We start from the raw sequence: 24,581 nt of genomic DNA, 5'->3' as shown, positions 1-24,581 counted from the left end.
ATGCAACACTATAAAATACTTTGCTGAGTAGTAGCAGTAGTAAAAGCTTGAAACATATATTTAAAAAAAAAAAAAAGTCAATTGTATTTCGGTGCCTCAACTCCACTTATATCATTGAAACTAATAATGTACTGCTACATGTCACTGGACACGTTTGGAAGAAAAACTGCCCTTAAATGAAGAAAGTACTGAAAACATTTCTCAGTGATTTTGGTCCATACTGACATCACACTGACATCACACACTTGTTGCAGGTTTGTCAGTTGCACATCCATGATGCAAATCTCCTTCCACCACATTCAAAAGGTGCTCTTTTCCACTGACATCTGGTGACTGTGGAGGACATTTTGAGAACTCATTGTTGCATTCAAGAAACCAGTTTGAGCGTTTGTGACATGACATTCTATCCTGCTAGATGCACTGCGGTGATAAAGGGATGAACATGGTCAGTAACAAGACTCAGGCAGGTAGTAATTGGCTTGAATATTGCAACAGAAATCAAGACTCATCAGAACTGTTATTGTCTAATTTTGGTTAGCCCAAACCCCCCGTTGCTTGTTCTTAGCTGACAATAGTGGCACCAGATACGATCTTCTGCTGCTTTAGCCCATCTACTTCAAGGTTTGCTGTGCAATCACAAACCCTCTTCTGCACAATCACAAACCCTCTTCTGCACATTTTGCAGTGAATGGTTATTTCAGTTACTACTGCCTCCCTATCAGCTCCAAGCCATTGTCGTCTGACCTCATCAACAAGGCATTCTTGCCCAGAGAACTGCTGCTCTTTTTTTTCCAGACCATGCACAACTACACCAAATTCAAAGCGACTTAAATCATTTTTCTCCTGCATTCTGATGCTCAGGTTTATCTAAGCAACATGTTCATATGCCTAAATGCACTGGATGATAGCAGATATATGCATTAGCAAGCAGTTAACCTGGAGAGTATGTCCGATATTGGGAAAGTATGCTTTCTAAAATAGTGATAAACCCATAACTCTATTATTGTCTCATACTACTCAATCATGTTTTACATTTCTGATCAAATTTGTATGTCAACACTGACTGAGATAATGAGACTCAATACTACAGAAAGCTCAGAAAGCCCTGTTCCTCATAAGATAAATGTTACGTTTAAATGTCAATACAATGACACTTATGTCGCCTCTCTTGAAGAGATCTGCAATCTTTATGCATTTCCCACAACAATCCTGTCATGTCCAGTTCCCTCCAGAAAACGCACACATTCAAGTTGTCCATATGTTTTATTTTTTAATATACTCATATATAAATACATACATTTGCATATGTCATTCTTGATTTTGGCTTCAGCACAAACAAGCAAGCTGGTGGAGGCACAGAAAAGACAAAAAAACCTTGAGTGGGATATAAAGCAAGAAGTAATCCAGTGGATCAAATAATAAATGAGAGAACACAAACACATGTTAAGTCAAACCCTTGATGAAAACCAAAGAACTGGGTGAAGTGTCCCTGACAACACCTAATTTTGACTGCATCCATCTTATGCTTTAATAAATTACATAATAGGGTGCAGCTTTCATGTTGGTTCACAAAGAAATGATGCCAGCATTGAGCTGACATCATTTCTTTGTGAACATTTTTCATATTTCATCATTTCTTTCATACATGATGACACAGGCTGACTGACGTTTTTGTTCAACAGTAGAGCAAACAGGATTCAAATAATGTATCAGGGGGAAAAATAATTACTGAAAGATTAAGCAAATAAGTAATGCCGATTACATTAACACAATTACCAAGAATTCCATTCCATTCTGGGTGAATTTTTCCCAAAAACTCCAAGCTTTTATGGCCAGTTTTAAATCATTGTGAGGTTGCACAAGATATAGTCGGTCCACGAAAAGGCCAAGCTCATCATTACCACTATGCAGCCCAGCTAAAAGGCACAACGCTGCTTTTTGTACATGCGCTCAAGGGCACTGCTCATTCATATTGTTTTATTATCTAATACGTTTAAATGTTCAGCTTCAAACATTTGATGATATTAATACAACATATTCCCACAAGCTTTTGGTTAATATGTTATCCATTTGTTATGGACCATCATTGCAAAAGGAGCAGTCACCTTAGAGGGAGACTTTTTAATACAGCGAGGATCAGCATGGCAGGCCCACCACTGAAGGAATTCAACAGAATGTCATGCTGACCTCCACGGGTTATTTTGTCACTTGAGATTTTACTCAGTTCAATATGATTGCAGTTTATACAGTGAACAGTAAATACTATGCTTCTGCAGACAGTGTCAGCAGATCAGTAACAAAACTTTGATATCACTTTAACAGAAGAGGAAAAAAAAACAGAATATAAAAAAGGAGTGATTTCTGCTGAATTCATCTCACAAGCAGAAGGTACAGTGGTGTTGAAAACAGCGGCAGAGTGTGAGAATGAGACTTTAAGGCAATATTGGTAAGCACCACACCAACATCTCAGAGTCAAATCTGGGTTAAGATATCCTGTTGTTCATCAGTTAGGTAAAGAAGGTCAGAAGACGTTTTTCACTTGTCCTGCATTTTTTCCAGAATTGGCACAATCATGTCAAATTTAGGCCTCTTTGCTGGATCTTCGTTCATGCATATCTTCATGAGCTTGCAAATGTGGGGAGAGATGCCAGGGGGGATAGTGGGCCTCAACCCCTCCAAAGAAACCTATAAACCAGAACATACAGACACCTTAAATCCATTAAACTAACAGGTAATAACTGTGAGGTCTGTCTGCAAGCTGCTGATATCCATTTGTTAATCTAATAAGCAACAGTGCTGCTAACCTTCATGCCTATCTCCATGTTGGACAGGTCAGCAAATGGCACTTCCCTGGTTACCAACTCCCACAACAGGATAGCAAAGCTCCACATGTCTGCTGACCGGCGGTTGATCTCTTCTGGCTTCTTCTGAAGGGCTGAGCAATGCCAAGAAAAATAAAGAAGGTTATAGAGTAACGTAACGACATGCCACATCCTCAGACTACTGTGGAGAAATGAAAAGTTATTGCAACGAGTGAGGCTGTTCCTTCCTTAGGATGTGCCTAATTTGATAACATCATGAATAGCTGATCAAAATCACCACCTTGTGTCACTTGCGGTGTATTGTCAATGAGTCTGCAGAACTCAGGTACAAAATATAGTAGTCAATGGTCTACTAATCTGCAGCAAATAACATCCAAAAAAAACCCTGCATTATAAAACAAAATTGAGGCAATTTCTGTTTCCATTCTTGCAAACTAGTGTCTGCCTGCAAACAGCAGCAGACAAGCAGAAATATATACAGTATAAAGTGGGGAATCCCAAGGAATGCATTTTGCACGACAGTTCAGTATTTATCTTAAAAAAAAAGCTTGAACAACATGGAGCTCTGTGGGCTTTTTGCCTGTGATCTAGCATCGTATAGTATATGTTGCTATGGAAACCAAATCTTGTAGATGAAGAGAAACTGAAGACATTTGAGCAGCCGATTTCACAAAGGAAGGTAGCAGGTTACAGATACAAAGCGCAGCACAAACCTAATGTCAGATTAAATACATTTACTTCAACAACAGTGTGTTGTGCCATCTGTTTAGTCTCACTGTAAGGTTAGTACATGTACATCAGCTTGGATTCCAGGCTAAAGTAAAGTCTAACTAAACTAATGCCTCTGTAAGTGGCCATGTTTCTTTGAAGATTAAACAGCCTGTTTAAAACCAATTGCCAACCAGCCATTAAACCAAATTCCATAATCCTTTAGAAATTACTGAAATGTAAATATCATCATGTTGCAAAAGCAGTAGAAACATATTGTTGCAATTCTTCTACAAAATGATACAATAAGCAAACTTGCTAATATAAGGAAAATTCGAAGCAGTAGTGCATTTCTATTATTACATATTACAAACAATTCTTGAATATAAGGCATATTATTAAAATCTGTTACCATGCCAACTATGTGAATTTGTTTTAAACACAAGAAACACTCCCTTGCATATCACAGCATACATACATGTTGTTTCTATGTAACTGGTGGTGATAAATCCCCTTCATCCCATCCCCCACACGCTGTTTCTGTTTGCTTCTCTGTTGCAAATGTTCCCTGGTTATTTTCACATTTTGTAATCAGTTTACGTTTCGAGCTAACTTTGATTTCAATCTATCTCCTGGGGAAATCAGCTGCAAATTACATTTGGCTCAGAGACAGTCTAGAGTTTCCTGCATCCATCATTCAAGTGCAAGCTTGTGTGGCTTCAGCTGTCACTTTGGATCTGTGCTGTATGACTGATGCCTACCCTCAGGGGCTACCCATGCTGGCGAGTACATCCTGCCAGGACACTGGAAGGAAAACTTGACGTCTGCCATGCTGATCCTTGCCGTCATGTCCTCATCTATCTGTGAAAACGGAAAACAGAGTTGACTTAGACGCCTCAAAAAACTGTACCACACATCTCTTATTCATAGTTTTCTTCTTCTTACCATTACACTCTTGCTGTTGAGGTAATGGCGAGGGATCATGGGTTCAAGTGTGTGTAGGAACGCCATTCCATTAGCAATGTCAAGGGCAAACTTGACCGCCTGTGTCTGATCCACCACAAAATCTGACAGCATGATGAAGAACAAGTAATAACAGGTTTAAGCCATGTCTTTCACTACATTACTGGATGACAGTGAAATCACTACTGTAGAAAAAGTGATGACAACTTAATGACCAAAACAAATACTTAACTCCAATAAATCACAAATCCCTACAAATCACCCAAACTGGTCACAAGTATGGCCTGTGACCAGAGTAGAGGTACTCACTGGTGCCTTCATGCAGCACGTTGTAGAGGGAGCCATAAGGCATCCAGTGTGCGATGATGATGGGGTGAGGGGCGGGAGGAGACTGACATGCTCCCAACATGGGTAGGACATTCGGATGGGAAAATATCCTGGGATTCAGCCCAAGAGGGAAGGACAGGGGAGACAGACAGACAAAAACAGGCAAATCCACAAAGGATTTGACATAAAAAGTATGAGATGCACCTCCCCACGAAATAAAATTATACACAGAATTTGGCTCAAGACAGTGCAAACAGACAAATGAGTGACTGTGAAGGCAAAAAACGAAAAAGTCTGCAGAGAAAAGTCAGGATTATATAAGAACCTGAGTTTGGGATACTCCTCATTGAAGTCTCTGCCTTTCCTAGTGGTCCAGTCACGAACTTTTAGCAGTTTAATGGCAATTTCATTTCCCTGCCAGCGCCCTTGCCAGAGCTATAGAAGACAAACAAAAAAAGTGAATCTTTAATTCATCATTAGCAGCTCTGCATTAACATTGAGCACAATGAAAAACAAGAAGAAATTACCTCTCCAGACTGGTTCTCGTTTACTTTATGGGCTAGAGAAAGCTGTCTGTAGTCAATGCCTGCCTGTTTATTCAATGTTCCATTGCCTAAAAACACAAGACAGAGACAACTCAGGACGCGAGTTAAAGCTCAGACAAAAAGCTCATTATTTATATGAAATCTGAAAAATCTGTGGAAATTTCAAAAGCCACATTAAGATTAATCTGGAGACTAGCACAGAACATTTTTCCATTTCATGCAGCACTCTGTGCAAAACTGTGGGTGGAAAGTGGTCAGCTAATAAATTGGTTTTTGGGTTGCTGGGACTCACGGGGACGGGTTCTGGTGGTGCCTTTCCAGAAACTGTCCTTGAAGGGAATTTTAGTCAAGTTCTGTCCCATTTTCTCAGCCTTTTCTGTATTGATAGTAAAATGAGAAAGTCAGTACAGAGCAACAAATCTGAAAGATGTATGACTGACGCTGACATTTTTTTTTTTAAAAACCAAACAGTCAAACCACAGGCATACCTCTGAGGAGTTCACGGAGGTGAGGTTTCCCTTTGTCCAATGGAGTTTCCCCATACTTGTTACAGATGCTCACTAGAGCTCCATTAGTCACAAGGTCCTGAGAAAAAACAAACGTTATCAACACTTTAAAAATACTTTAAAACACACAGGTTTTTAGCTTCATCGCCACCAGGAGGCACACTAACCTCAGCTACTTGGTCTTGTCCCCAGAAGCAAGCATAATGCAGTGGTGTGTTCCCGTGTTCATTGACGGCATTGGTGTCTGCTTTGCACTGGATCAGCTAAAAGAAGGAAAAACAACGGATTACATGCAGAGAAAGGCTGGTCAGATCTTGTTTAGGCTGTACACAGAGATGATCCCAATGCTGCCAAGAAAAATCATGCATGGTTGTTTTGCCTGTAGACACATACCAGAGGTATTGAGACGTGTCTAATATTAAACTCAGTAGCTGCTTTACAGCCATTTTAAAATCGACATCGTGGAGCAGAAGCCCGCCATTATATCAACAGGACTGTGTACAGGATAATACAAAATACCTTTCTTTCTTTTATGGACAAACATCAACAACTTACAGCAAATACACTTACTGCCACAATGTGTTTGCTGCACTTTGAAAACCCAGCTGTGTTTCCTATAAAGAAAAACACTGCAGGTTTAATATGCTGCATTGAAGTCCCTGCCGTTTGCTTTGCAGCTCCAATTTTGTCTGTGCATTTATATGTAGCAGTAAGCACATTTTATATTCATGCTTCAGTTTTGTCTGTTACAAAAGGTGCAAGTACAAGAACAGACAAGACATGTTTCAGCTGTTCAGATGATATCATTTTAGCTTTCACAATATCCTGTGCTAATGAACCAAACTTGCAGGGAGAGCATCATTTTGAAACTTGTATATTAAGATCTTGCATTTGCTCGCTCTCACTGCTCCGTCTCCAACCGATAACACAACCAATTTGTATAGAAAACCATTTTGATCCCCACTGCTCATTTCAAACTAACAACTGCAGGGATGATATTTTTGTTTTGTTCTTTTATATATAATCAGCTCATATAGAGAATAAGGCTTAAAGTTAGGTGCGTGACTGCTTTGCTACACAGATGTGCAGACACAGACAACTGTATCCAGAAGTTATCTGCTAGGCTTCACTTCTGCAAACTAGGGCTGCTCAATTAATCGAATTTTAATCACGATTACGATCTGGGCTTCCAACGATCATTAAAAATGACTGAGCCGATTATTAGCCCCTCCCTCATGCTTTACTCTCGCGCTGCTCCATGTGGCAAATCAAGCGCACTGCTCTGCATTTCGAACACGCGTCACAACAATTAAGAGGACCCGAGGGAAGCTCGGAAAGCTAAGCAGAAGTTATTTGGAGAGGAGTGGACTGCCGTTGGTTGAAAAGAGAGGTAAAAAAAAAAAAACTTAAGTGGTGTGGAAACATTATGGCTTCGCGGAGTCAGACGTGGATCAAGTAGACACAGTGTGTAAACTTTGCTATGGTGTCGTAGCTGCACCACAGAGCAACACTGCAAAGTTCACATTTTTCATTTATTTCTTATATTGCAAACATTTGCACTGTTATCAGTATTTGCACACTATTTTATATTATTTTTTAAAGTCATTATTCAATACATTGTTATTGTTAAACCTTTAAAGCCGGTCAGAGCAGCATGCTCGTTCTGTGTAACTATTTTTAAATCCCTGTAGAACCTGAACGCTAAGCTAGCACAATCAATTTTTTTCCATATGAAACCAGAGGAGTTGTACTTACATCTTATGCCATCAGCTTGTCCTCGGTCACGGTTTCGTTCCACATATAGCTTTGCAAAAATTGCATAAAAAGCGCTTGCAGGAACAAAAACATAATATTCCAGAAACACGCTTTGCCAATCCGATCAGCTGTTCTTAACACTTCCCACATTGAAAAAGACGTCAACGTGAACTATCGCAAGTGACGTCATTTTTGCGGAAAATGTAGTTTTTTACTTGTAGGCCTTAGAACTCGAATTGCACTGCTGGAAATAGTTTATTTTGATGCACATGCACATTCTTTGCAAATTTGCATCATAGGATTGTTTTTTTGTTTTTCCTGCAGTATATACAAATTGCTGTATCTCCAAAAATAAAACTATGAAGACACTCAAAATAAATTTCCTGTTGTTGTAAACTATTTTTTGCAACTTTTTTGTATTTAAAGTTTTGAGGGATAAACCTCTTCAATTTCTCCAAGTAGAAATATATGTAAAAACAAAAACGATTTTCAATTTTTTTGTAGTTTATTGCACTTTTTTGCAATTAATGTAGTTACTATGGACTTAATGCATACACATTTTTAAAATATGGGCAATAACAGTTGTATTGATGTATAGAAACTTGAAATGCTCCCACAAATGGCACTACAGCATGTAAAAAAATAATATAAGCTCTGGCGGACGAAATAAATATCGTCAAATAATCGTGATCTCAATTTCAGTGAAAATAATCGTGATTATCATTTTTGCCATAATCGAGCAGCCCTACTGCAAACTCTAGTCTGGTCCTCTTGACCATGTTTGTATTGCTGATACATAATGAGCCTGAAGTTTATGCTGGCTACAGTTCTAGTATTTAATAATCTGTTAATTACCACTCTTAAACAGACCTATAGACAGTATTAAACACAGATATTGCTTTTGAGTCAGAAAAAGAAAGCCAATGCCTTAAACCTGTAATCTATGTGAAAGCTGCCAGATGGCTTATGATCCTATAGAAGTCTGTGGGAAAATGGCTTTCTGTCTTCACCTCTGCAAACATTTTCCTGCTAAGTTTATGGTCTCAGTCACTCAGTTTGGGCCATACTGAATTTAAAAAAAAAAATGAGTCTAATTTGGAAATCTCAGTCATATTATGTTTCAACATAGAGGATTATCTGTGGTATAAAACTGCACGCTCAACGGCAAATGACTTGTCAATCATGATTCATTAACCAATTAGCATGTAGTTTCAGTAGAGTCAGGTCTGCCCAGCCTCTGGGGTTTTTTTGCAACCAAGACAGCAACAACAGAAACAGTCAGCTCATGGCTTCAAAACAGGAAGCCAGAAACCAGTGGGTGATGAGGGCACAACAGTTGCATCCATCTTTTATACCACCTATTGTTACGTCCATTCAATCTATGAATGCAGCTTGCTCACCAAGCACTACTATCACTCCATACATAAAGAAAGCGGCAGTAGCCAGAAAGCCAAGGGTGAGTCCATAAACTAATGGGTGATGTCTGTCTTTTATACACAATCCATGACACGTTTATGATACATTTTATGTTATAGCCACAGTGGAATTCATCCAAGAGACTCTAGACAGAGTTACTGTGCTCCAGTGTTTACAAGAACTCTACCTTTCCCACAATGTCGCGATGTCCATGGCTGGCAGCCAGGTGCAGGGGTGTGTCGTCTCCCCGGTTCATGACATTAATGCGCGCTCCTCGCATGATGAGCATGTCCACCACATTGGAGCGACCCTCTCTGCAAGCCCAGTGGAGAGGGCTGAAGCCATGGTCATCTCTACAGGGGCAGAAGCAATACAAGCTGAGCATGTTTTTTTATACAAAAACCTGCTTAGCATAACCTGAGGGACAAAACATCAGCAATTTTCCACACAAACACCTCTGTGGTATAAATGGTAAAAACTACAGCTGTTTTGGGAAATGGGTTTTTGGTTTGACAAGAAAACTTCATAAAAAAAAGAAAAACCCAGATCCTCAATGTAAAGATATACATGTTAAGTGAGATTACCAGTGCCTCCGTTCATGCTTAATTACCAGTGCAATGAGAAAACTGAGCTAAAAAATCTAATAAAATACATTTACACAACTGTTGCTTTAATGTAGATAACACAGCTCCAAAGCAATGCTATGAGTGAGTTCTATGAAAAAAATTGAATGATTAATCCTTCACAAAGCCTGAATTTACTGCAAAAATACTTATTATATTTGTTCCTAATAATCTGTTATGCCAGTGATGTGAAGCTGAGTTATGTATGCATGATAAGTTTATTCATTTTTACAGTCATTTTCTGCTTCTGTAAAAAAGGAAGCTCATGCGACTCAGTGACAAAAGCTAATAAGCCTCTGGCACTCATCATTCCTGTCTCGGTGACAGCAGCAATGCCACATGTCGCACAGTGGCCTCGATTATATGACAGACACACTGATGGAGTGTCTTCACTGTGAAACACAGTAACACAGAGATTAAGACACAGGAAGAGCGCAGTGACAGAGTCGATCACGAAAAAGACTGGACAAAAAAACAGCAGCGCTGAAGTCCTTAAAAGGCTCAGTGAGCCGCGAGTATGACTCTGTCTCATCACTCCACTCACTTCTACCAGATCATCTGGACTACTATGATGGATTTTACTTTCCATGAGCACAGTGCTCTTTTTAATATCTTTTTCACTTCTTCCAAAATTATAAGTAGACAGACAGCATAATAATAAGATCTGAGAACTGAGGGAGTATTATGATTCTGCAGGAATTTGAACCGTCTGCCCCAGCACTCAATTCACTGGCTTGTATTCACACAAAACAGCATCAAGAGTCCCACAGAGACCCTCAGTCCCACAACACACATCTAACTGTGTGACCTGCTGTGGATCAACTCAGAGAGCAATTTCCTCTCAGACCAAAAGGCCAAATCCTGAAAACTAATTAGCTTCAGTTTAGGAGAGAAAAACTACCCACACACTTTTCTAATCTGATTAGCTTTCAGTGCCAAGCAAGTCTGTTTGGGGGAGGAAGTGGAGCATCAAGGTTCATGTACATCTTCTGTAAAATCAAGAAATTACAAAATAAGCAAAATTGTGCTCTGTATGGGCTTAAATGTTCTGTTTAACAACAGCTGCCATGGATGGATTAGCTTTAAAACATATTACTCCTCATCTGTCCTGAGAGTTTTACATTTGAATTCTCTTACAAATCAAAAGCTTCTCCAATGATACAATGTGCTGCTTTTTTCAGTTTTATGTCACTGAACAACTTTGAGTTGTGGCTTTAAATAAGAAAAATAATAATAATTCCCTATAGCTTTTGACAGTGTGATTTTCTTTTAGAGTTTCCTGAGTTGATGCACAACTTGTTCAAATATGACTTGTGCAAAACATTTTAACAAAATAAAGATTTTAGATGAAGTTATTTCCCTTTATTTTTCAAGATATATCTTGAAAAATCTAAGTTCAGTTAACTCATTTTTATTCAAATATTTATATAAAGCAATTTTATTCTAAAAAAAAGTACACAATAATAGCTCAGGTCCACATATAAATGCTGAAAATGTACTGTGGTTACATCAAGTAAGCCTCAACACTAGTCTCTGTGTGTATTTTTGTTACAGGATGGATTTTCCCTTTAAGCTACCTTCATCCCACAAACCCATGAGGACTTGAGTGCCAGGGTTTCCTCTTGCTCACTCCCTCCTCACTGACTGCAGTAATTTATTTCAGGCACTTTCACCTGCCAGCAGAACTCATCCGGGCAGACTGAAGAGCCAGAGGAAGCGTCCCTGTCTGCACCTTGTATGTCTGCACTGACATCTCCACTGGCTCATATAACAAGCCTCGGCTAAAGAAAAACAAATCCACTGAAATATCTAAAAAGCAGCTACGGGAATAGTAAATTAGTGTTTTTACTCTTGAAAAACTCATTTTTCTAGTATTCATTTTATTCATTCAAATATCCAATGACAAGAAGGATCATTCTAAAATAAAAGGTACATAAACTACAGTAGAACTACCACAGCCAAATCACAGTGCATTTCTACCTAATACTTTATATTCTGATAGATGGGAAATTTTATCTCTTAGTGTTACAATTAACCTGATCATGTTAAATCCCTTTTGCAGTAGCTGCATACAAGAATAACAACCTGATACTAGCTACACTAAAAACAGCTAATCCGGGACTACAGCTACATATTTTTATTCAAATGTGCAGAGCATTTTCAAATTGATTGTTTAACATATCATACAATGTATTCTCTACCATTAAAAGTTAGAGAGGGGGATTTAAAAGAAAGTATAATTTATTGTTTCTTTACTCAATTAATTTGTGTTTGTTTTACTTCAGTTCAGACACATGGAGCAGAGCACAGGAGACACAGTGAAAGTAAAGATCACATTACTTGAGTTAAAGCTTCTCTTCACTGCAGAATTGATCTTTAAATCCTCCTTCTCGTCCACAGTCCTGAATAAGCAAGCTCCATCACATCTTAAAGACCTCAGTCTCACATTGACCCAACAGAGCACTTTGCTCTCAGACTGCAGGTTTTGAGCCTTCAGCTATGAGGCTGCTCTTCTGCAGAACCAGCCTCCAGTTTGGGTTCAGGAGCCAGACATCATCTCTACTTTTAAAATTAAACTAAAAAAAAAATCTGTTTTGATGAAGCTTACAGTTAAGGCTAGATCAGGTGCCTCTGAACACTCCCTTAATTATACTGCTATATGCTTGGGCTGCTGGAGGACGTTCCATGATGCACAGAGCGTTTCTTCTCCACAATCCTATTTTCCCTCCTGTTGAACTGACATACAGCTGTTTACTGTCATTAACTTCTTTCCACTCACTCCCACAGTCTGTTTTGTTCTTGGATTTCTATGCTCCTTTTTTCTTTTCGTCTTCCTGTTAACCTAACAACCAGTTGCAGCAGATGGCAGCCCCTCTTTTTTTAGATGGAAATAATAATAATAGTAATTATTATTATAATAATAACCCAATAACATAAGACCTGAATCAAACCTTATGATCTCTGTCAATGCTTAGCACTGCTTGTTCTGAATCCATTACTACCCATTTGAACAAGAATTTAGACCACTGTGTTTCCAATTACCCACCATCAATCAACCACAGCAGTCATACTGGTCAATGGAGCTCTATGTTAGAGGTAAAAAATGCTTGGACATGGTACAGATACCTTACTAGGAGTCAAACCAAAGAGCAAAACTAAATATTATTATAGTACTATCACTTAATCTGTCAACGGTCTGACTTCAAGCTTTCCCAGAAGTTGAAGACACTATGGATTTAGGGAGAATAGGGAATAGGGAGAAAACACACATGTGAAAAAGTCTTTGCCTCCTTCCTGTTTTCCTAGTGTTTTTCATATTTGTCACACTTACATGTTTCAGATTATCAAACAAATTTTAATATTAGACACAGATAACCCAATTAAATACAAAATGCAGTTTTCAAATGATGATTTCATTGATTAAGGGAGCAAAGTTATTTAAACCTACCTGGTTCTGTGTGAAAAAGTAATTGCCCCTCTTGTTAAATCTTGAATTAGCTGTGATTAACCCCCTTTTTTTGGAGAGCTAAGCTTAAAAAAGGCGGTTCTGAAAAGACGAGGAGGTCAGATTTCCTCCACAGTACTGTGAAAGACTCATTACCAGTTATCGCAAAGTTATCGCAGTTGTTGATGCTCAGGCTGGCCCAACCAGTTATTAGGTTTACAGGGAATTTACTTTTTCACACAAGGCCATGTAGGTCTTTAATAATAAACACCTGCATTTTGTGTTAATAATAATGATCCACCAACCAGTAAAATGGTACTGTAAAAAATACTGAGAGACAACATCAGAACATAATGACCACATTACAAATATTTAGGAGAATATGTTTTAAACTTTGCAATTAGAGTCTTCTAAACTTGGCGGCAGCAGTAAGGGGAAATGAGTGGAGCTATCTAATACCACAGGGAGACATACAGGAAACATATCAGTAGAGAAGGGGGAAGGTGATGTGGGCTGCTATGGCTTAACTATGCATTCCTCTTTTGAAAAATTCACTATACAGCCCCACATACACAAAGATTTTCTGTCTGTCTTTTCAGCCCTGCCCACAATAATAAACTCCTCCCCTTAGCCCTCAGTTCTGGTAGGTGGTAAAAGCTTCCCTTGAGGCCCATGTGTTGCTCCTTGTAAGGAGATTCTGCATTCCACTACTACTGTTCATGTGGGAGTTACATCAGTGTAAACACATCGTCATTGTAGAGCATAGAAAATATCTCAGGGAGGGTTCTGTCAGGCAAGAGCACAGTAAGTTTACTAAAACACAGAAAAGGAAGGCTTGAGGCTCTGTAGTGTCTTATACACTGGAGGACACACATCAGCCGGAAAAGGGAACTAGACGTGTAATCAACTAATGGGCGAGTCGCATGCATGAATCCACACTGGCTCAATGCAATCAGATAGACTCACAAGAAGTGGAAAAAACAAAGCAAACAGGAAGCCAAAGAAAAGGAAAAAAATATAACTTTCTGAATAAAGTGTATGTATAGACAGACATATCTTGTTTGCATCTATTTTTAGAATACAGCTATATTTTCAAGTTATGATGTATATTCTCAAGTTCCTCTTTTATATTTAGAGCAAACACGTCCCAAATAAGAAAAAAAAAAAGATGCTGACCAAATAGCAATTTTAACAACATTAAAATATTTCTTGAAACATCCCTGTGCCTCTGACGTTACCAGTTATCTTTTCTGTCAGTTAACAAATGTTTTCTTGGTTACAACCATGTCAAAAAAAAAGAGGACGACCACTAATCCAAAAAAAGCTCTTTCGTTTTCATAGTACTAGCAACATAATGAAAGCTTGACAACTATGTCATTTGCAAATGAATAACTGTCAGTAAAAAAAACCCTACCACAAGTCCACTAAAACAGAGAGAAATGGAGAAGGAAAGAGAACAGCTACCATTTACACAAGGAACATAATTAAATTGACTCATTTATTATTTCTTTGTTTGCTTTGAACACAAACACCGGTAGTCTAAATCTTAAACAGAGCTCTCTAAAAAGACAAGATTCGTGGGTGGCCATCCAGACTGGACTGCCAAGTTTTTCCCAATGTAGCCAGCTTAGGATAAAAACAGCAGCCCAGGACTCTTAATCTGGAACTATTAGACAGAAAATGCTGTGTACTAAATGTGTCATGTCAGAAGTAAAGTACAATATTTTCTGCATCCAAATCCATCCAAAACCAAGTTGTATCCAGAGCATGCAGAGCCTGATTTTGACTGCTGTGACTAACTATACCATCACAGCATGCTTCCTGTCCAACATCATGCTTTTGATTTACTGTGCTGGCATTCTAAACATAAACATGCGCACACAAGGAAATGGGTTCAACGGCAGTCCACAATCTCACAGGGGATTGAAAAGGCGGGCTTTCAGACTGCACCAGAGAAGAACTTTAAGAATAAAACATTTTAAATAAAACACAAGATCACATTTGAAATTTTGAGCCACGCTATTTGGAATCACAAATTCATGTTTTAGCAAGTCACAAGCAAGCAGGCACAGCTGCTTGGGGATATAAATGAAATTCTTAATTAGGATTCCAGTATCCAACTTTCATTTGAAATAATATGGACAGAAGTGACTGATAAATTCTGGCTATGAAAAAAACTGCAGCTCACCCTTGATTGAGATCATTCTCTGTGTTGTCCAGCCATAAACGAACTGCCACTGCATTGCCTTCCCGGCACTGAGTGAATATATCATCCATTTTGGCTGGTGTATTGTTTTTCTTCTAGGATGCACCCGTGGGAGCAGATGCAGAACTAAACTGGGACAGACAAGAGTTGCAACCCGATGGGTTCAGGCACGTCCTGGCCAGCATCAGTCCCTCATTTGGGACAGTATGAACCACAATCAGAGCAGCACCAACACGACCCTAAAGAAATTGATTTAAAGAAAAATGGTCACTCAGTTAAAATAATTTCTTAAAAAACAAAAACAAAAAAACAAAAACAAACAAACAAACTGCTGTACAAACCTAAAAAGGAGAAAGCCTACAGACAAGACAACCTAGTGTTGAGTAATCTCCAACTGAGTAATACAGGGTGGGTATCCCGTTTACAACACAGTGACTCACAAAATGTAGCTGTATGAAAAAATAGCCCTGGACACCATGGACACCAGAATAGATAAATATAATCATCCAGAGTCAAACTGAAGTCTGTATTCCTTTAATACACCGGCAACAGACTAATATATTATACTGATTATACTAATATATTGATAATAAATCAATCACTTCATGGCCCTATCAAGTTTACAGTCTGGATTTGCTGCTCTTCTTTGTAGAAAGAAAGTGGTTGATTTTTTATTATCTTCGTATTGGTTTTGCAGCTCTAATTGATTGTGAGACTGGTATTAGCCAATAAGTGGGACGGTATAATATGATAATACAATATTTTTTTTATTTTTTTTTTCAGTATGGTCACAACCTAAGTTTCACGCGCCATTGATCCACGCAGTTTATACCATTTACACTCCCAACAATGTTGTCACTGCCTGACTAGCTGCTTTGCTATCCGGCTAACACAGTGAGGGGAAAGCTCACTTAAGTCAGCCGCCTAGTTCTTCTACTCGTGGCAGCACCACCGACTGCTTTTACTCCACCATATGGAAGATATATATCTTGGTTAGCTCCTCACTATAAACTTGCATCTTCTACGTCGTGAAATAAAATCCATTTGGGTCTGTGCTAACAAGCTAACTATCTATCCTGCCGCGGGGGCTGTCCGTGTTTCTCTCATTTAACGGTGACCGACTGAGGATTTCACTCGAACCATCATTTAATAGTTTAAACAGGTCAAATTAAAAAAAATTATTTACCTCCATGCCTTTAAACTTACCGGATATATTAGCTTGTTGCGGTGTATTGTAGCTGTACAGAGGAAAAGTTACAAGCCTTGCTGTGTTACCTTCAGCATTCAGAGAGCTGTGCGTCCACACCCGTACGTACGTGGAGGAAGAAGAGAGAGAGAGCCGCCTATAGGTTGCAAGGAGAATTGCAACGATTTCAAATTCACCCCCTGAGGTCATGATTTTTTTTCTTGAAATAATTACATTTTATGTGTACAAAAATCTAAAATACGAAGCTCAGCTCAGGATTACAATAAATGCCACCATGTCACTACATGTAGTCTATAACATGTTGCTCTGAGACCTAATGTTACACACTACAGACTCAGACAGCTGATGTCAGACCTCCAACTAGAGCATATATTGAATTAAAATCAAATTCAAATTTTATTTGTCACACACTTAAGGGAGCGGAAGCGCTTCCCAGACCTCAACAGTGGGAAGAGTCCATTGTTGGGATGGGAAAGGTCCATCATAATCTTCCTAGCTTTAGTCTTGCACCGCTTGGTTTAGATGAACAGCAGGTCAGGAAGCTCTGATCGAATGATGCGTTCGGCCGAGCGCACCACTCTTTGCAGATCTTGTCTGTCCTGCTTGGTGCTGTTACCAAACCAGGTGCAGTTTCCCTTCAGGACGCTCTCGATGGTGCAGGAATAAAAGTTCTTGAGCACCCTCAGTGGCAGATGGAAATCTCTAAGCCTTCTGAGGAAGAAGAGACACTGTCGGGTTTTCTTAACCAGGGTTCTAATGTGGCAGGACCATGACAGGTCCTGAGTGATGTGGACATCCAGGTACCGGAAACTGTCCACTCTCTCCGCTGGCATGCCATTGATGATCACGGGCTCATAATTCCTCACCTGCTTTTTAGTGAAGTCCACGATCAGCTCCTTAGTCTTGCTGACATTTAGGAGGAGGTTGTTCTCCTGGCACCAGGTCTCCAGGTTCCTAATCTCCTCCAGGTAGGCCTTCATGAAGGACACACACACACACGCACCGTTTTGAACCTTGTAAAGGATCTGAGTTTTACAGAGGGTCAGTTTAAATTGTCATATCTTCCTTCTGAAGTGACATAGGGCTTTCTACTTATTTCATTTAAAAGCAAACAAATGAACAAGGAAGGAGCTTTCCTAGTGGGTCCACTTAAGCGGTAAACATGTAAATAAAACTGTCTGTTGTTTGTAGTGTCTGCAGATTAAGTTTAAATTCTCCATTCTTCTGTCTCTAATCATAAGCACAAAGACATGTTACAGACACATTTTGGGGTCTGTAAAGGGGAAAATCCATCCTTAAACACAACATTTCTTGTCATATTGCATGGTATGTAATATGATGTTTAAGAAAGTTTTTTTTATTACAGGTGATTAAGAACATACATATGGCCTCAGTGGTCTGGAAATCATTCCCTCCGTCTAATTTACTAGTTTTAAGTAAACAAATAATTTCAAGTAAAGTAAGTTTCAAATTTCAAGTAAAAAGGAAAAATGTTTTTTTTAATTTTATTTATTAAACCCAGTGTGTCCTTTTGCGTGTCCCTAATTACAGAATATAACAATTATGCAACAAATATATTGTGTATTTGATATGTAGGTTTACTTAAGTCAGTCCGTCTGTTTATTGTTGTTTAGATTGGATCTTACAAATATCTATAAGATCCTAACAAAAACACTGTTAATTTTGATTATTCAGAGACATGTTTGGTGAGAGAAATCTTTGTAAAACTATATTTTCTTGAAAATCGTTGGAGCCACTGAAGAGTTGCATTTTTATTTTAACTATTTTTAAGTTGTTTTTATTAATACAACTTAAAATCCTTAAAATTAAGAGAAGCTGAATGTTTATCCACGTCATCACGGAAAACGCCATTTCCCAGATATCTCCGGTGTGCTTACGTCAGTTATGTGCGCCCGTAACTCTGTTTTGCTTCCCTGACGCGCATGACACTGAACCAACGTGGCTTTTGCTTGAGAATAACTTTATTTCTTTTAGGTATTACGTGTAGTTACACGTTCATTAGATAAAAAGGTTTCATGCAAACAGCGGGAAGAGTTCCTCTGACACGTAAATCAACTCGTTTTGCTGCCTGAGAAACAAACTCGTGAGTAGTTCAGACATCATATAGGACTATAGGTTAGCTCTCTGATAGCAAAGAAGTGCGCTCGAAAGAGTTTTTCATCTCCAGTAGCGGTTTACAAAGGTGTGCGTTTTTCTAAAAGGACACACAGAAACATGTTTAACGAGGATGAAGACTGGAATGATGAAGAAGAGGGTCAGATCTTGAGTAAACCTGCCCTCAGTAACACCAAGAAGACAAGCAGTGGCATCAATGTGAAGGTACGTGTTTCTTTTGCGCTTACGGAAAACTTTTTATTCTCGCAAAGCATTACTATGTTTCTACTTATGGTAGTCGCTACTCGTTTTAAAAATATATTATTCAACCTGCTGTGATCCTCTGATCAGCCCAGGGTTGTGGGTAAAAGCAGCCTGATGCGGACACTGAAGACTCTGGGGTCAGTACCAGAGTGGAAGAGCGACAACCATAAACAGGACAGTGATGAAGACTCCGAAGAAGCTCCATCAAACATTAGGACAAAGAAGAAGAGAAGAAAAAAGAGAAAACTTGCAGAAAAAACAGAGGAGCAGCAAGAGAACACAGACCAGATCTTAAAGGAGGAGAAACCTGCACCAAAAAAGAGGAAGAAAAACAATAAAGCTGGTGAGTAATTAGCTGGTTATAAGCTTAGAAATCTGACACAGTGGTTTGCCACATTAGAGTTTTTAATCCAGCATCTGTAATTGGAGTGTTTGGATGTACAGTATTGTGCAAAGTCTTGAATCACATCTCATTTCTTTGTATTTTTTTAAGAAAATGAGAAATTAGTTCATCTATTTAGAGGTCGCCACTGCAGGCCATTTGTTTCCATCTCACCCTGTCCCTAGCATCTTCCACTGTCAACCAACCCTCTGCATGTCCTCTGAGTTCTTCCTCTTTTTCTCCTGCCTGGGAGTTCCATCTTCAGCATCATTTGTCCAATATGTCCAGCATCCCTCCTCTGCACATGTCCAAACCATCTCAGCCTTGCCTTGCCTCTCTAACTCTATCTCTAAACTGCTCAGCATGCTCATATCTAATCCTGTCTAACTTTGTCACTCCCAGTGAAAATCTTAGCATCTTCAACTCTGCCACATCCAGGTATGCCTCTTATGTTTTTGTCTTAAAACTCTACATCACAGCAGGTCTCACTACCATCTTAAAAAATTTCCCTTTCACGTTTCAGGCTGTCCTTCTGTCACTCGTCTCTACCCAGCCTGCACTCTCTGCTAATTATCTGTTGTTTTTGATGATCTTGCCCTGGTCTTTTAACTTGTCCACCTTCATGACCTCTATTTCTTGCATCTTCACTGTTACACATGTCCCCCTCTCATTCACACACATGTATTCTGTCCTCCACCTCTCCGGGCTCTCTTCCACACACTCTCACTACAGATCACAGTGTTATCTGAAAACACCATTGTCCATGAGAATCCTGCCTAAACTCATCTTTCACCACTGGAAACAAAAAGGGAGTCAGATGTAATCCAGTCACCACATTAAACCTATCTGTGCCTCTTACCGCACACCCCACCACAGTCTCTGTGTCCTCATTCATGTCCTGGACATCTTCATATACTTCTGTCCATCTGTCCATACTATATGCTTTCTCTAGAGCCAAATAGACACAGTGCAACACCTTCTGACCTTCTCAATGCTTCTCCATTGTGGTGCAAAAATACTATTTTATATCTGTCAATCTGTGTTATCTTTGGCATTTCTTTGTAGATTCAATTCAATAAATGGGGATAAATTATGCTCTTGCAACAGGCTGCAAGTAACAATTCAAAATTAGTTGTGTTAGATGTCTTTCTTTGCCCTGAAAAAGGTCAGGTGGAAGGATAGAAATGAGTGAAGAAGCAGCCAATGTCCAAAGAAAAACTTAAGACTTAAGTCTTTCAGAAAGCCTGGAGAACTATTGCTCAAGATCACTACATCATTGCAAAAGTCTGGCTCCTTGGAAGAAAAACTTAAAGAAATTAGGGGTCACTGAAGACTTTTGCATAGTACGTAGTACCAGCCTCAATCTTTCCTGAGTGTAAAATATTGACTAAACTGTTTTTTTGTTTTCTTCCAAAAGGATCTTCAAAGGCAAATGGCACATCTTCAGGGGAGGAGAAGAATAAAGAAATGACTGAATTGCTGATGAATGTAAACAATCCACAGAACACAGAAAAGATTGGCAGAAAACAGTGGAAAAACAAAATGAAGAACAAGAGGAAATGTAAAAATAAATACCGCCAGAAACAGCCTGAGGAGGAAGTAAATAAAGTAAAGTCTGTGGGTAAACATGAACTAAAGGAAGTAGTTAAACCTGATTCACATAGCAACAGCAACACTGGCAAAAACAATCAAAAAAAGAAAAATGAGAAACACCCTGAGGAGGCGAGTAATGAGAAGGAAACAAAGTGTGTCCCAGTTCAGAAATGTGTGCCTGAATCTTCTGCTGATGGATCAGAACAGAAAACACGTGAACCTGCAGTGGAGATTAAAGTTAATCGGCAGCAGTTCCCCATGAAAAGACTGAAACCTGAGCAGAGCAAAGCTCAGAGTCTGAAAAGACAGAAGCTGCAGAGGATGCTGCACAGCGAGGAGACAGAGCACCACGAGACTCCTGCAGAGCAGGAAGATAAGCCAGCAGAGTCAGAGGAAGAGGTGAAACAAGACCGCTCTGCCTCCCTCAGGTCCCGGATGGAGCAGCGGTTGGAGGCCGCTCGTTTCCGCTACATTAACGAAGTTTTGTACAGCACGTCCAGCGGCGAGGCGAAGCGTATGTTCAAGCAGGACCCACAGGCTTTCTGGATCTACCACAAAGGTTACACGGCTCAGGTTCAGAGGTGGCCCGCCAATCCAGTGGACGCCATCATCTCTTATATTCAGAAAAAGTGAGAAGCCTTCAATTTTCTGTGATGTTAATGCATGAAATAGAATTTTGCCCACAACCAAGGAATCTTCATGATTACAAATTTATAAAATTGTGCCAAATTTTTCAAATGTGTATGCCTATAGCTGGCATACACATTTACACCAGCAACACAAACAAGCACATTGTGTTCTTTACTCCCACCCTTTTAACCTTTGGGCCAGTAGAAGCTGTGATATGACTGTGAAACAATCAGGTAATATATCCATGAAGTATAAACACTGAAATGTTTTAGAATACAAATAGTTCCAAAGAGCACAGCTGGGAATATCCATTTATTTAAACTGCTTTAGCATTAATTGAATTGGGGGTTGGAGCACAGACCACTTAAAGTGCTCTCTGGTCAAGAAAGTGTGAGACCGCCTGATAATGGCTTTGCTATAACAATCCTTGGGCAGCGTTTCAAACAGAAACAATTAACCTGATGATAACAAAGCCCACCTCTTTAAGACAAGTTCATGTGATGAAAAAGTCCCTTGGAGGCAGGGAAAAGCTCCAGAAAGCTGAACAGGACCTCTGAGCACAAAAGGTTTAAAATGAAATCTTAAATGTCTGCACTGCAGTGTGTTGTCTGACCGAATAGGTTGGTTTGTCAAACTGTGCACTGATGGAATTGTGCTTTAAGATCTTTTCATCACAGGATGATCTTTAAAGTGGGTCTTTGATGCTCATTTCCACCTCCATACTTTTTCTTGGACTTTACTAGAGTTGCTTTGCCTGATTCACCCTTCAAAATAATACTTTTGATTTAAGCCCCTCTGTTCGTCACCTGTCTAAACAAACTATTTTATCTCCTTTCCCTTTAAAACATCTTTCTTCTGAATTGCAAACCATCTTAAGCACAAGGACTGGACAGCAAGGCTGCGATTTTCACAGAGCTGTGTGCCATTAAACAATGTGACATTGTGCATATATAAAAAAGAGAATAGGGAGGGGTTTCTGTCATTATTAGGCATCATATTCACACTAATGGAAATCCTCAGTTGGGTTCCTGTCTGCATAGAGCATGCAGTGGGGTTGGGACACCCACTGGCTCACCATAAATTCACCTGCAACAGAGATCACATCTGCTTCATTTGCTTCAAACGTTTGTGTTCTCACACGCACTTGTGTTTGGTAATGTCTGGAAAAAGTTCAATGTTTGCAGTGCATGTGTAAAACTGCTTAAGACAGGAGATTCTTAATCACCTCAGCTCAACATCTGAACGATTCATCATATTTTGAGCAGAAAGCACGGTGTGCTGTGTACACTGTTACTTTCAGACTTTTCCCAAAACATTTCCAGACCGTCTCTGCTCATCTCAAGAGTAAGAAGGAATTCTTCATGTAGAACTCCGGATGCTGACATCATTTATCTGCTGTAAACGGTAAACAGAAGACATTACTCTGCTGCACACTCTCGACAGCGAGGACTCACGCAGCTGATAATTTTGCACTGTGGGTGTTTAATCGATGCCTGGTTTTGCTGCTGTGAGAAGTTTGCCTCGTTAACATCAGCGGTTTGTCAGAAGACAACAGTTCTAACTAAAAGAAACACATCTACTGTACTGTTTTCTTTTTGCAGACCTTCCTCTCTCGTGGTTGCCGACTTTGGTTGTGGTGACTGTAAAATAGCGCGCAGCGTGAAGAACAAAGTTCATAGCTTTGACCTGGCAGCCACCTGTGAGCTGGTTACGGTCTGTGACATGGCCCACGTGAGTGTCTTTCTGCAAAATACAGACACAATTGCACTGCGATTGTCGTAAAATGGAACTAAAATGAAACGCCCCGTGTCTGCAGGTGCCTCTTAATGACGCCTCTGTGGACCTCGCTGTGTTTTGCCTGTCCCTCATGGGGACCAATCTGGCGGACTTTTTAGCAGAGGCCAATCGAGTGCTAAAAAAGAGGTGTGACAAGGATTCTGCATATGCATGTGTTTAATGTCGTGCACACACTGTGTTTCTCATTATTTTTTGGCACCTTTGTTGCAGAGGAGTCCTTAAAATAGCAGAAGTGGCAAGCAGATTCGACAACGTGCGAAACTTCATCACTGCACTGTCAAGTCTTGGATTCAAGATGGTGTCGAAGGTGAGAAAAAGGGGTGATGCTTGGGACCATGTTTACAGGAAAACAAGTACTTCTTCCTTCTTTAAAAAATTAAAGCATGTCACAGTTATAAGATGAAAGTCTGAATTAAACATGTAAATATATAATATTTACTGTGTTCAGGTGTATTTTCTTTCTTTTGTCGTTGTCCTTTTTAAGAGCCTGTTGCTGAAAAATGCTTAATAAATTTGTCACAAGTAGATCAATGTCGTCTAAACAACTGAGTCTGAAGAACACTTGGACCACGTGATGAGTAATAGCTTAAACATTCATGTTTGTCTGCTAGAATTACTGTTATTTTGTCTTTTTCTTCCTTTCAGGACACAGAAAATAGTCATTTCTACTCCTTTGAATTTGCGAAGACGGGAAAGGCTCCAGAAAATCTGAAGAAAGTTGGACTACAGTTGAAGCCTTGTCTTTACAAGAAGAGATGAAGATGTAATAGGAATTCATAAACTTCTCTGTGCATCAGTACATAACTGGACAATGCTTCACGGGGTCACAGTTAATATACACTTAAATGTATCATATTTTTTGGTATATTTTTGATTATTCCTTTTGCATTTTGTTATAGATACGTGATTTTTTTTTCATGTAACAGAGGTCTGTTAGTCTTTATCATCAGTATCAACATGGACGCACATTTTCTCATCACACAATGCACAGATCATTGATTGTATTGTTTACTCAAATACTGTAAATAAGAAATGTTTTTACAGTCCTGGAGTAAGTCACTGCGTTGGGTACAAAATCAAAAATGAAACTCGAGGCTGCTTGGTGACAGAATTTTCTAAGACAACTCTGTAAGTGCTACAATTGCTGTGGGAAAACCTTTAAAAGTCTTTAAAAATATAAACTTTTAAAAATAACTGTGTGATGTCTGTGATGCTTCAGACCCAACATGTCGTTCCCTAACCCTATTACAATTACTCTATATGAACAAACAACTGAC

The 24,581-nt window shown here is 39.3% G+C and overlaps 2 protein-coding genes across 2 annotated transcripts; one reads left to right on the top strand and one right to left on the bottom strand.

Moving 5' to 3' along the window:
• Positions 1-1,244: 1,244 nt before the first annotated feature.
• LOC101485551 (scaffold protein ILK) lies at positions 1,245-16,651 on the bottom strand. The gene is made up of 13 exons (XM_024804882.2): positions 16,523-16,651; positions 15,299-15,555; positions 9,230-9,395; positions 6,039-6,134; positions 5,854-5,950; positions 5,658-5,741; positions 5,348-5,433; positions 5,146-5,255; positions 4,803-4,930; positions 4,476-4,597; positions 4,292-4,391; positions 2,805-2,935; positions 1,245-2,685 (listed from the first exon to the last, which is right to left on the bottom strand). The coding sequence occupies exons 2-13, from the start codon at positions 15,385-15,387 to the stop codon at positions 2,536-2,538; spliced, it is 1,359 nt and encodes a 452-aa protein (XP_024660650.1). The 5' UTR covers positions 15,388-15,555; positions 16,523-16,651; the 3' UTR covers positions 1,245-2,535.
• A 1,780-nt stretch (positions 16,652-18,431) lies between these two features.
• rrp8 (ribosomal RNA processing 8) lies at positions 18,432-24,499 on the top strand. The gene is made up of 8 exons (XM_004558239.3): positions 18,432-18,627; positions 18,746-18,863; positions 18,990-19,245; positions 20,702-21,506; positions 23,109-23,238; positions 23,324-23,430; positions 23,515-23,611; positions 23,950-24,499. Exons 2-8 carry the CDS (start codon positions 18,759-18,761, stop codon positions 24,061-24,063), a joined length of 1,614 nt encoding a protein of 537 aa, XP_004558296.2. The 5' UTR covers positions 18,432-18,627; positions 18,746-18,758; the 3' UTR covers positions 24,064-24,499.
• Positions 24,500-24,581: the final 82 nt, after the last annotated feature.

The sequence above is a fragment of the Maylandia zebra genome, linkage group LG14 (genome assembly GCF_041146795.1).
Source record: "Maylandia zebra isolate NMK-2024a linkage group LG14, Mzebra_GT3a, whole genome shotgun sequence".
Taxonomy (NCBI): Eukaryota; Metazoa; Chordata; class Actinopteri; order Cichliformes; family Cichlidae; genus Maylandia; species Maylandia zebra.
Note: the sequence above shows the minus strand (reverse complement) of the source record. Positions and strands in the feature narration are given on the sequence as shown.

Excerpts from the sequence above, each read along its gene's own strand:
- LOC101485551 (XM_024804882.2), bottom strand. The coding sequence starts at position 15,387 with ATGGATGATATATTCACTCAGTGCCGGGAAGGCAATGCAGTGGCAGTT. Across the intron at positions 5,742-5,853 it reads CCTCCGTGAACTCCTCAGAG|AAAAGGCTGAGAAAATGGGA; the intron begins GTATGCCTGTGG and ends CTATCAATACAG. Across the intron at positions 5,434-5,657 it reads CACCACCAGAACCCGTCCCC|GCAATGGAACATTGAATAAA; the intron begins GTGAGTCCCAGC and ends TTGTGTTTTTAG.
- rrp8 (XM_004558239.3), top strand. The coding sequence starts at position 18,759 with ATGTTTAACGAGGATGAAGACTGGAATGATGAAGAAGAGGGTCAGATC. Across the intron at positions 18,864-18,989 it reads GCAGTGGCATCAATGTGAAG|CCCAGGGTTGTGGGTAAAAG; the intron begins GTACGTGTTTCT and ends TCCTCTGATCAG. Across the intron at positions 23,239-23,323 it reads CGGTCTGTGACATGGCCCAC|GTGCCTCTTAATGACGCCTC; the intron begins GTGAGTGTCTTT and ends CCGTGTCTGCAG.